At 46.9% G+C, this 12,791-nt stretch overlaps 1 protein-coding gene across 3 annotated transcripts in view; it reads left to right on the forward strand.

Moving 5' to 3' along the window:
- Nucleotides 1-4,208, forward strand: part of PRKCE (protein kinase C epsilon) — a 533,961-nt gene extending 529,753 nt beyond the window's left edge. For all 3 annotated transcript variants that reach the window (XM_003926751.4, XM_039477786.2, XM_074396764.1), the window contains one exon: nucleotides 920-4,208. In XM_003926751.4, coding sequence (XP_003926800.1) covers nucleotides 920-1,066 — 147 coding nt within the window. In that variant the 3' untranslated portion in view covers nucleotides 1,067-4,208. The remainder of the gene's footprint in view (nucleotides 1-919) is intronic.
- Nucleotides 4,209-12,791: the final 8,583 nt, after the last annotated feature.

Below are 12,791 nucleotides of genomic sequence, written 5' to 3' on the forward strand. Positions count from 1 at the left end.
ACTGCTGGCCCCCGAATTCAACTCTAAGCCCCTAAAGGCAGAGAGCATTATTATACTTCCCGATTTTCTCCAAAAACCAGGATTCTTTTGTAGGTTGATTGATTGCTGCCTTCCGTCCCTCCCCGCGCCCGGCCCCGGAACCATAAACCACACAGCTGTACCTTGGGAACTTGAACCCAGAGGGGTGGGTCCTTCAGAGCTGGGGAGTCAGTAGTGAGTTTACTTACTTCATTCAGTAGTCACTTATTGCTGGGAAACCACTGGGAACCCAAGGTTGAATAAGACAAGATCTCTGCCTTTAAGAAGCTCTTGGTCTAGATGAAAGCATAAAAACATCATGGCAAGTCAGTGCGCTGAATGTAATAATTGAAAAAACACGGGAGCACAAAATTGGGTTTGCGGTGAGAGTGAGTGGAAATCGAGGCAGGCTTGTAGAGAGGATGTCACGTGGCCAGGTTATGGGGAAGAAGGACCTCTGGGAGGGGATTCAAGTCTGTTCCCTGGGTCACAGGGAAGGAGGTTGTAATGGAGCCAGAAGGTTACAGCAGTTGCTGGAAGGGGGTGTGAGATGGGACCTTTGCATCGTATACACACACACACACACACACACACACACACACACACACTCACACAGGTATGCACACATATCTGTGGGAATCCCACTTCCCTGCTTTTCCATCATACTCTCTCACCCCTTCTTCCTTCTCACCTTGACTCATTCTTCCTCTCCTCCTCTGTCACCTCCCAGTCCTGGGGCCATCCATCATTACCTCATCGGAACAGCCCCGTGTCTGCTGTCTGTTGGTAGCTAGAGGCCTGCTTTGGCGACAGGCTGGTCAGTGCAGCGCCCACGGCCCGTGGGGGGCCCTCGGGAGGGAGGGCAGCCTCGACCCAGCACTTTCTCTTTTTCTTCCCACAGAAAACCAAAAGAGACGTTAATAATTTTGACCAAGACTTTACCCGGGAAGAGCCGGTACTCACCCTTGTGGACGAAGCGATTGTAAAGCAGATCAACCAGGAGGAATTCAAAGGCTTCTCCTACTTTGGTGAAGACCTGATGCCCTGAGAGGCCACTGCAGTTGGACTTTGCCAGTGCTGCAAGAAGGGGTGCCGAGAGGACTCCGTGCTGCAGAGACTCAGCAGGTCTTGAACTCCTTCTCCTCCCCGGAGCCCCAGCCCCATGTCCACTGTCTATTTATTGCATTCCCTTGCCCCAGGCCACCTCCCCCTCCCACCTGGTGACAAGAAAGCTCTCTCGGTTCTTGTCTCACCAGTAATACAGACTCGTTGGGTCAGCAGTTAGCTGTATACACTGCCGTGTTTGGACCGTTGGCAAGCCTGGTTCCACTCCTCAGGGGCTCCTGGCAGTGAAGCAACTTCAGTTCTTTTACTGCAAAGAAAAAAAGGAAGCAAACAAGAAGACTCCGGCTCTGCTATTGAACACAGATCCTGACCCCTCTTGCTTCTTTTCCCTCCTGCGCCCCAGCTTGCTGTCCCTGTCCTTCTGTCCTGGAGAAGAGACTGGTGCTTCTCCGCACGCATGACGGAGGGTGCCCTCGAGGCATGCCCTCTGCGGGAGGGAGACCAGAGACGCAGGGATCGGCCAGCTGGGTTGGTTTGCTCTGGAATGGCTAAGTCTTGCCTGCTTTGGTGTTGGCTTTTCAGCATGCCAAAGTCATGTAAGTATGCGTCTTGTGGAAGAAATCCTCTCTGTGGAAAAAGAAATGGGGTTTTGAACTCTGTTAACATTTGAAAAATATATTTTCAAATCCACTTTCCAATTGGCAAAAAGATATAAATTCCAGTCTGAATACAGGTAGGTAATTAAAGGGCTAATACAAAATGAGAAACCGGTCGTCCAAGGTGGATGCTCTCAGTGCCTGAGTGACACATGGTGGGGTGTATGAATTGAGAGAAAAGGCAGCAAGTAGCATTCTTCATCATTCAAGTTCTACCTGGACACAGAGGCCACCGTAGCGATGGCCAGGACCCCGGGGGTCCAACGAAGCTCAGCTCCCAAATTCTCTTTCCAGTTTCATCCTAAGTTCCTAGCATAAACACTATTTATTTTCTGCAGCAGTGTGTTATTTTTGCGCACTTATACAAAATGGTAGTACTACTGTGTTGTGGTTTTAAACATTAAACATGTAAAGTTATATATGAAATGTCTGCTTTCAGAATAAGCAGAATGAGGCTAAACATGGGTTATACAAAGGGTATCTGGAGACTGAAGAGCAACTTGTTTGAAAACTGACAATGTCGCAAGATGTACTTGGTTTTGTTTCCGTTGTGAAATGCAATGGCAACTCATGTGGACACTATTTAAGGGATGTGACATTACCTCCTGTAGATACGCTAACAGTGTTACATTCTTTCATTTCCAAGGGTTCTCTGTGGCTTTGTGTATATGATTCCTGGAGGTCATTCGATTACCTAATTTACTGAACTGATTTAGCAGGGAATGGAATCCATTCCAACTATTGCACGTGGATTTCCCAGCTGCCCCTAAATATATATACTTGTGAGTGGCAAAGTGGCACTAATGAAGCTTTTTGCCTTTTGTACATTTGAGATTTTTGTATATAGTGTTTGCTGCAAGGCCTGTGGAATTAATTCATTGAATATAGAGGTATCAACTGCTGCATGTTCAGGCATATTATAAAACTTTAGTCTATGACAGAATAATTATAATAATGTCCAGGTGCAATACTCTGTAAGTGTATTGGTTCAAGTTACCGAGAGATAGGTGTATTCCTTTATAGGGGATGGGTGGGGGGGGGGTGCGTTGGGGATTCTTTGTATTGTTTTTTTCATTTGGTTTATTTTAAAAGATGTAAACATATATTAAGCTATATTAAATCTCACATACAGTTCTCCTGTGCTCTATTATACCCTGATAGAGATGGGGGAGAGAAAGGAACATTTTTGATGGTGGTTTCAAAGCTCAGACAGTAACTCTCTTGAGCCCATAGGGAGTCTGTGTCCATATTTGCATCTGGCTGGTCATAGCCTTTGTTACTAATGATGACATTCAGTTCTCTTTTGTTTTTATTTTTTAAAAACTCAGGTGTAATTATTATCTGTTCTTATGATAATTGCAAATATTAAATATTATATCAATTCATGTGTTTGGCATACCAGTGATGATGAAGAACCTTAGATTAATTTAATTTATCTTCGGTAACTTGACATTCTGGGGAGAGACTATCTTCTGGAGTTGAGTACAAGCACAGAAACATCTTTACGGTGGCATCATCTCATTTTTTAGGAAGTCATGACAATACTGCCCATCATACTCACGTGTAACTACTGTTCTCTTTCTTCTGCTTTCTTCACCATTATAAACTTTGGACAGCCAAGCAAGCTGTAACCACAATGCCAGATGGCCTTGTCCAAGGGCCTGGTGTTTGCATGGCAGTGGGGACTGGTCTCTTCCTATAGGCCAACTGGCAAGTTTGCTGGGAAGTCAAATAATACATTCCACCTGGCAGCTGTAGGCAGTCAGTCAGTCTGTCCCAGAAAGGGCCCTTTTCAGCACCCAAGGCTGGGCTACCTGGGGTGCCTCTGGTTGGTGAAGTTCTCACACTGGCCGATTTCAATCCAGCGAAGGTCTATAGAAAAAGCCTTGTGTGTTCCTTCAGTAATCATTGTTTCATTTTCATTTTTACAAGAGTTGGAAAATAGACACACTGTTAACACTTCTGCCAGTTTTTTCTAATCTTTCCAGGCCTACCCCCTTTCTCTTTCTCGCTCTCTGTCTCTTAAAAAAAAAAAAAAAAAAAAAAAATGGAGTGCAAAAAAAAAAAAAAAAAAAGCCAAAAAATATATGAAGGATAGCTGTTCTCCTGTGTTCTCTCATTATGGACTTCGTGAAGTAGAAACATATTTTTTCTCCTCCAAAGGTGAAAAAACAATGCGTTCTTGCTTTAAAAAAAAAAAAAGAAGAAGAAGAAGGCTAAAAAATTACCTCTTTTTAAATTATGTGCAAAATAATTCCGGCTAACTATAAAATGTATTCAATTTTAGGAATTTTTTTGTATTGTGATGCTTTATTTGTATATTTTTTTCTTTCTGGATGTAATTTTAATCTCTTGCCATTCATTAGTGTTATTTCATTGTAAACATTATTGTGCCAAATGTACTGTATTCAAAAGGATGTGAATGTGTATTGTTTCAGAACCTAATAAATACAATGACGTTAAGTCTTATTTCTCAGTGCCAATGAGAATTTTTCATCTCCGTTATGAGTGGCAAAGTGGCACTAATGAAGCTTTTTGCCATGTATATATTAGAGATTCAAAAATTCCCAAACCTAAACCTGCTTTCAGCTTTCCTTTCTCCTTAGAAGATGCACAAAAGCCGCACATGACCGTATTTGCACGTTCCCCCTGCCTCTGTGCTTCTGCGCTGTCAGAGGGAGTAACGGGACCCTTGCTGACTGGACATGGCTCTCAGCTGCCTTGGCCTGTCTGCCTTGGGGTGCTGGGAGACAGGCAGGAGAGCAGGCGGCATCTGCATTTTCGTCTTTCCAGAGAAGCAAATGCTGGATCTCCTTGCAACCAGTGCCCATTTGGGCCTCCTCATGACTCAGTTTTAGGCCTGATGCTCGGAATTACAGGCCTTTGGGGTCCAGGGACTCCTCCCAGGGCGAGAGTTCCTTGCAGGCTGGCCTGGAGCACAGACTGGCCAGCGGGGCTCCATGCTTAGCTCTTGCCCACTTCCCCCATGCAGCTTCTGTCTGTGCCCGTCATGCCTACTGCTGGGCTCCGCAGGTCCCTCCTTCTTCACTCTGGGGCTCCTTTTCTGCCATTCCAAGCATGTTGCCCTGGTACTGCAAGACTCCTCTTCTTTCTCCCATACAAACTTTTCAAGAGTGTTTGAAACTCAAAAGCACCCTCTTGAGTATACCAGAAATTTCCAATGGCCAGAACTCCCTGTTCTTTAAAAGTTACAGAAATGATTGCAGTTCTACTATTTGTTATCCTAAGGTAAGAGAGTGGCCTACCTTGTCACCCTCTCGACTCACGAAAGTCACTTCTTCTTAAGCCCTCCAATGACTGGCATATCTGCCTGAAAGGCCTCTTCTCTCACAGTTTTTCTTCTCTCAGCAACAGCTCCTGCCCACCTGAAGATCTAAGCATGAATTTCCAGACCCACCCCAAGACGGATGTGTTTAGCACATGGTTTTCTCTCTGATTCAGGCAGCTGTTTCTAGGTAAGTGACTGCCCAAGGAGAAGCAACCTTCCCACCAGCTTGTCTGTCTTATTATGAACCTAAAAATTAGGAGAAACATCAAACTCGCAGAGGCAGAGAGTAGAATGGTGGTTGCCAGGGTCTGGGATGGGGGCGAGAATGGGGAGATGTTAGTCAAATTAACACAGTTTCAGTTAGGATAAATACATTCCGAAGCTCAACTGTAGAACTGGTGACTATGGTTCATAGTAATGTATACTCAAAAGTTGCCAAGAGAGAAGATATCGTGTGTTCTCACCACAAAAAATGAATGGGCTGGGACCAGGCACAGTGACTCACACCTGTAATCCCAGCACTTTGGGAGGCCAGGGTAAGAGGATCACTTAAGCCCAGGAATTCAAGACCAGCTTGGTCAATAAAGTAAGACATCATCTCTACACACACACAAAAAAACAAACCAATTAGCCAAACATGGTGGTGCATGCCTGCAGTCCAGCAACAGAGGAGGCCATGGCAGGAGGATTGCTTGAGCCCAGAGGCCGAGGCTGTAGTGAGCCATAATTGTGCCATTCCACTTTAGCCTGGGCAACAGAATGAGATCCTATCTCAAAATAATAATAATAAAAAGAAGAAAGAATGTGAGGTGACGGATATATTAGGTTGGTGCAAAAGTCATTGTAGTTTTTGCCATTTTTAAAAGTAATGCTAACACTTTTATCTACGGAATAAAACTGCACATCCTGTATATGTACCCTGGAACTTAAAAGAAAAATAACATTTTAAAGAAATACTATATGCTATTTTAACAAACAAAATTTTAAAAAGTAATGGCAAAACTACAATTACTTTTGTCCCAACCTAATATCAATTAACTTGATTTAATCATTTCACAATGTACACCTATATCAAAACATCACATATACCATAAATATACACAATTTTTATTTGTCGATTATAACTTAAGCTGAAAAACATCACAAGAAGCAAATTAAAAGGAGCTGTGGTAGGAAGGTCAGAAGGTATCTGCAAGCACTTAGTTGAATGAAATGTGACCAGCCTGCATTTCCCTTCATCTAGTGCTCTGGAAGAGAACGGCGCCAAAGTCCTGGAGATGAGGCACTCATCCTCTCAGGTCTCTGTGGGCCACAAAGCGCTAAGGTCAACTGCTGTCAGTGCATCTGGTCTGGAACCACTCTTTCCACTCCCAACCACATTCTAGACAGGCGCTGACAGACCTGTTCCAGGGGAGCCCTGGCCAGGGTCTCTGGCGAGGTTCTGATGGCTGCAGAGCTGGCTGCAGAGAGTATGTGTGGCTGTGCCCTGAACTAAGAAACATTCAGACTAATGGATTTCTTGCTAAGGAAATCTATGGGAGACTGTCCCTTCCCTGTCTCTTTGTCCCTAAGTGCAGACCATCACTCGGGCTACCAGGAGCCTGAAGAGCCCCATGCGAGGCAATCTCAGAAGCATGAGGCATATGTTGTCCTAGCATTTGGAGTGGCAGAAAGCGGGTGGAAAGAAGGCTTGAAAGCCGCATGATAAAGTCTGTTTTCTACTTTAAAGTCCTTATCCCAGACAATGGTAGTACATATGCGATGTGTTCGTTTTAAGCTACATTTGAAGGATGATCCTCCGGAGCACCTGGAAGTTTTGTCATTAATGTAAGAGATGCTAGCAAACTATATTCTCAAAGAAAATGGTGGCTTGCTAATTAGCATAAAGAATGTTAGAGGTGACATTAGTGGTTCTGAGATAAGTAGATGGGCAAAGATACTTCAAAATAAATCTACACATTTTAAAATAAGGCTCTAAAAACCTACAGACTTCAACTTTTCTAGTGACTGGAAAAATGCACCTTTAAATCAAACTGCAATATCACTTTACCTCCACCCAATGACTAACTCCAAAGAGCAGACATGAAATGTGGAACAATTGGAACTTTTAGTGTTTCTGGTCTGAGTAGAAAACGGTACAAGTACTTTGAAAAACTGTGTCCGTGTCTCTGAAAGCCAAATCGTCTATCTCTGACCCAGGAGGAAAATCTATCCCCTATGGAAAGGGAAAATGAATTGTGAAATAGTCCCACCGTGGAACACTTTGTAACCATAAGAATGGATGGTGTAGAGCTACACCCAACAAGAGAAGACTCTCCTAACATAACGTTGAGGGAAAGAAGCTGGACCGAAGCGTACACACTGTAATTCTATTGACATGAAACACAAACACATCTATGCTCCTGGAAATCAGGCCAGTGCTTAGCCTTATGGAAAAAAGAGGTCATGACTAGGAGGGGGCACAAAAGGGCTTCTGGGGGTGCTAGTTTTGTTTTCAGAACAAGGAGCCAGCAAACAGGTGGGTTCACTTTGTGACAATGCATTGAACTGTATCCTTAAGATCTAGTGACCTCTCTGGAGGTGTGTTATACTTAAATATTCCCCCATGCAGTGGCTCACACCTGCAATCCCAGCACTTTAAGAGGCCAGTGTGGGTGGATAGCTCGCACCCAGGAGTTCAAGATCAGCTTGAGCAACATGGCAAAACCTCATCTTTATAACAAAATTAGCCAGTCATGATAGGGGGCGCCTGTAGTCCTAGCTACTTGGGAGACTTGAGGTATGAGAATCACCTGAGCCCAGAGATTGAGGCCACAGTGAGCCGTGATGGCACCACTGCACTCCAGCCTGGGTGGCTTGTAAAGTGAGTCCTTGTCTCAAAAAAAGAAAAGAAAACACCCCAAATCTGGAAGGACCTTTGTCTATCACCCTTGGAGACAGCACCCTAGACTGAACCGATTAACAGCCTGTGTTCCCTGTTGTCTTGGAGGTGTCCTGGTTGTCTAACTCCCATAGACAGCCGGATGCTGTGGGGGAACAGGGTCGCATTTGCTGTAGGAAATCTTTCCTGGGAGGCACTATCAAAAACACCCAGAAGGACAGGGACCCAGGACCTGATGGAACTTTCAGGAAATCCACAAGCTTCTCTGTGCTTACTTGCTACTAAATTGTCTGCATATGTCTTGGAGTGTGGCCTGAGAGCTTGTTATGGAGTAACTACCTCTCCCCTTCTTGCAGCTGTAGGAATCTACCAAAAAGAAAGCAGGGGTGTGCACCAAAAATTGGCTTAGAGAGCTCGCTCACCTTGGGTAGGTAACTGTACCTTTCTAAACCTGTTCAAGACCTGTTGTGAAACACCAGTGAGATCAAAAGTTCCAAGCCATAGTGCCTGGTTCTACTGCCATCATTTCTCCTCTCCGAGGCACTCTCGCCCCCACGTCTTGATCAGAGTCCAGGCTACACCGTGGCAAAGACTAGCTTGGTGTAGAGGGCAGCTTTTCTTTTGTTTTCTCTTGTCTTTCAGATGTCCTACTCCTCAGCATTCCTGGGGACACCTGACACAACCCACCCCACCAATGAGGGACCCTCACTGCAGGCAGGAAAGAGCCTAAGTCTCCAAGGCAAAGTTCTGGCCCTTAGGGAACTGACAACCAGCATGAAACAAAACAGACCCCAGGCAGAAGAACAGCAGAAGGTAGGCAAGAGAGACAAAGCCCTGCAGGCAATACCAGAGAAGTCCAGAGAAGCGGGGTAGGTTTGTTTTCTTGAGGCGGGCTTCCTGGATGAGGCAGTGCTGGGAGGCCATTGAAGCGGGAGGAAGATGTGGACAAAGGTCAGGGAAGGGCCTTTCAGGTGGCCTCTTAGCTTTGCATGGCAAGGAATGGCTGGGAGCTTAGGGGGACTGGGTTCCAGGACAGTCCTGCAGCAGTCTTCAACTTCGTTTCTCAACATGAGCGTGTCAAGGCCATGGGAATTAATTAAAGTAGTTTGACGGTTTTTGTAGGGGGGAGAATCTTTGAGAGCCCAATGCACCTTTCCGATAAAGACTCTCTTGTCTCTGGGTATGATGGCAGAGTTCATGGTTCACTGCTTACTTTCCCCAGTTAGATCAGATAAATGCTGCTGGAGGGTTGAGATCAGACCAGCCTCAGCTTTGGAACCCATACTCAAGGTGAACAATTACACATGCCACTGCCTCTCAGGCCTTATGTACGTTGGAGAAGGCAGCCACCCATTGGCTGCTTTGGGAGGCTCTGAAAAGGCTGACTTCCTGGAAATCAGTTGCAGAATCCATTCATGCTTCCTTCTTTATGTTATTAACAATTTGACATTCATTGTCTTCTTTGTTCCAGACACTGTGGTATGTCGCATAAATAAGCCTATCTAAACCTTACCACAATCACATGAAGTAGGTATTCCAATTATCCTACATTTTGTAGATGAGGAAACTGAGTCTCAGAAATTATAGCACTTATTTAATCCTTACGACTTCATAAAGCTGTTGTATTTGTATGTCAGTTCTACAGTTAAGGAAATGGAACATTGCTCAGTTCACAGATGTAGTGACAGGCCAGATCTGGCTGAACCCCAGAGACCATACAGAAAGTACTTGCATGCAGGATAGATGACACAGAACTATTCATTCATTCATTCATTCACTCACTTACTTATTCCACAAATTTTCATGGAGTTCCCGCTACAGGTAAGCCATCCATCTAGACATCAGTGAACAAAGACAAAAATCCTTGCCCTTACACAAGGTCGGGTGTTGGCAGATAATAAGAAACTGTAAACACAGTCATTGAGTGAAGTCCGTAATGTGTTAGAGGTCCAGGCTGCCCCTAACATTTAAGGAATAGGATAAATGGACCAAAGGACTAAATATTTTTAAAGTTATAAATCAGGGTATCATTAAGTAAAATACGTCCTAGCTTTGTCCCTTGACAAATACATTTTCGTAACAACCTGAAAGGCCATGTTTGAGTTTGGCATAGGGTTCCCTGGAGTCCTGGCTCCCAGGAACGCGGCTGCCTGGGGAAAGCTGGCCCTGTGTGTGGGCTCCTCCTTCTCTTCCCACTCCAAGCTGCGTCTCACACCAGTAAGACACCCCCAGTCATCATGTCCAGATCCCATCCACACCCCTTGGCCAGGGGTGCACATGCTGGTGGTTGAGTTACCCTGGAAGGATGGGCCCAAGGACAAGGTCTGTGCAGACCCAGACGGCAAACTCCGGACCATGAGTTTGCTCATGGCAGGGAATTCCACATACTAGGTACACAGAGGTAGTCCAGCTGGAGATCGGCTCCCTCTAAATTGCAGGGCCTGGGCAGGGCCCCTCCAGCCTGGATCTAGGACTGCCCTGAGAAGGCAGCATATGCTATGGAGAAAAGAAAGCCACACCGAGATCACCACATGGGATGAAGTTGTGATTTTCCCTAGGACTGAACTATTTACAAGTAATTAAGAGAATGAATCAATGAATGAATCAACCAATGAACAGTCATTCAGAGCTCCCAGAAGCGTCCTGGAGAGCAGACTGCTAGGATGGGGGATGGGAAACGGCCTGCCGAGATTCACTCAGCCTTCCTCTTCCTGCTGGGACCAAATCAAATAAATAGACCCTCCGAAGGACCCTTCTTTGGCATTTGATCCCATCTGGGTGGTGGTTTTTCCTGGAGCAGAACAATGTGGTGATCATACAATTATTGGCCACTCTCAGCTCTGAGTTCCCAGGGCTCCTGCAGAGCATGGTTTTCTGAGAGCGCTTCCCCCAGGAATACATTTGCCCAGGGCCAGCAGGCCTGGCTCTGCCTCCACTCGAGATCTTTAGGTATGCATGCTTTGAGAAATTTCACATTATTGCCAGATTTCCCAAACCTGCCTCAATCCTACTTTACTGTCCTGAGAGAGAAAGGTGAGAGGGCGAGGAGAGACTCAGGAAAGAGGAGAAAGGCTGCACCGGCGGGCGGCGTCCGAGGCAGCCTCAGCTGGGTTGGGCTGTTCCCTGCTCAGGTGAGCGTGGACCTCAAGAGGCCTCTGTCCGGGTTGGTTCGTCAAATCACTGAATCCCCTCGGTGCCTCCAGCATTTCGGCTGCTCCAAGGAGGCACCGCTCCAAAGGGAAAGGTAAGGGCCCATCTTAATGGACACTATCCAACCAGAGGCAAGGGTGGTGACACAAAAGAAAGCAGGCCATGGGCCAGACAGAATCCAAGCAGTGCTGGGCTGGCGGGCCCTCCCCACCCTCTCCCGCAGCCTTCCCGTCTAGGCCAGCTCCTCCACGCCTGGACCCACCGTGGGGTTGGGAGCTGTGGGCCTCATCTGGCCAACACCTCCTTAAAAATCGTGGTCCGTGTTAATGACCTTTATAAATAGCCTTACTCCCTACCCCCTCCCTCCCAGCTATGCAGGGGGCTGTTAATCTGCACTCCATGTGGATGCTGGAGGGTGGGGGTCCTGGGTGATCCCTGGCTGGGGCAGAGAAACTGAGTCTAATGTGGTGGGGATAATGGAGGCCAAAAGCCAGATGGCTGGGGCCAGGCAGAAAATTCTGGCCTCTCCCTGATCCTCTTTCCACTGACCACCGAAAGAGGCAATACAGGAGAGCTAGAGCTGGGCAAGTGAGGGGCTGGGGACCAGCATGTGCCTGCAGGGGTGCAGAGAAGGTTGGAGGGAGGGCTTGGGGGGAGCACCAGCCCGGAGCCTTCACTTTTTGCGGAAGTGGAGCTGATTGCCTTGTTTGGGGAACGGATGCACCTCGGGACCCCTCTCCCCTTGCACTCAGTTGGAAGGAAGGAGACTGGCTTCCAGTGGTGCCTGGAAGGGGGTTATTTGGACCTTGCTTTAGAAATGAAGGCTCTGACGTTCAGAGAGGCCAGGAATTTGTCCAGGCAACACACCCAGCCTCAGGGACAGATGAGCACTCAAGCCTGTGATTTGAATCTGGATCTGGGTGGCACCAAAGACCCGGCTCTTCCAGCATGCTTCTGGTCGTCATGCCAACACAAGTCCTGCACGTTGTTTGTTTTTTCTCTCCAGAGAACTTTCACCTCTATATGAAATAGACAGAATTGTTTGAGGTATGATTAGGCTGGTGTCGCTCCCTCTAAGGGCTCTGGATGTGATCGCAAAGACACGGCCAGGCTGAGGTGTCCAGGGGTTCTTGCTCTCCTTTCCCACTCGTCTCCCTGGGCCAGCTCCCACCAGGGCCCTGAGAGCTGGTCCTTAAGTCCAACAAAGCCTGTGCCTCCAGACACCCTGCCCACCATCAAAAAAAGAAACCATCCTCATGGACTGTTCTAAGCAGGAAGCTGAGTTTTCAGTTCACTGGAAAACAGGAAATGCCTCCAAGGGCCCGAAGTCGTTTTAGTGGCTGGGCCCTTCATGCAGGGCTGTGTCCCAGGCCAGCTGCTGAGGACGGCCCCAGAAGCAAGGCTATGCCAACTCCAGCCTGAAGAGCACATTCCTTGGTGCCACACCTGAGCCCCCCCTCTTCCCCTGGAGAGGGAGCTGACCCCTCCATCCTCTGCTCAGGACACTGAACTAGGGCAAGAGGGCTAAGGATGTCAGGGATGCTACATGAAGCACCAGAGAGGTTGTTGATAAGCATTGCATGGAACAAACAGTGGCTATGGACTGACACCACCCCAGCCTAAGGCTGACCTCTTATTACAGCCAGATTGACTTCTAAACACCCTCAGAGATAGGCCGAGCCTCAACGAAGACTGACTTCCTAGCCCCTTCCCAGGACTGACTCCCCCATCC

This window comes from Saimiri boliviensis, chromosome 1, assembly GCF_048565385.1.
Source record: "Saimiri boliviensis isolate mSaiBol1 chromosome 1, mSaiBol1.pri, whole genome shotgun sequence".
Taxonomy (NCBI): Eukaryota; Metazoa; Chordata; class Mammalia; order Primates; family Cebidae; genus Saimiri; species Saimiri boliviensis.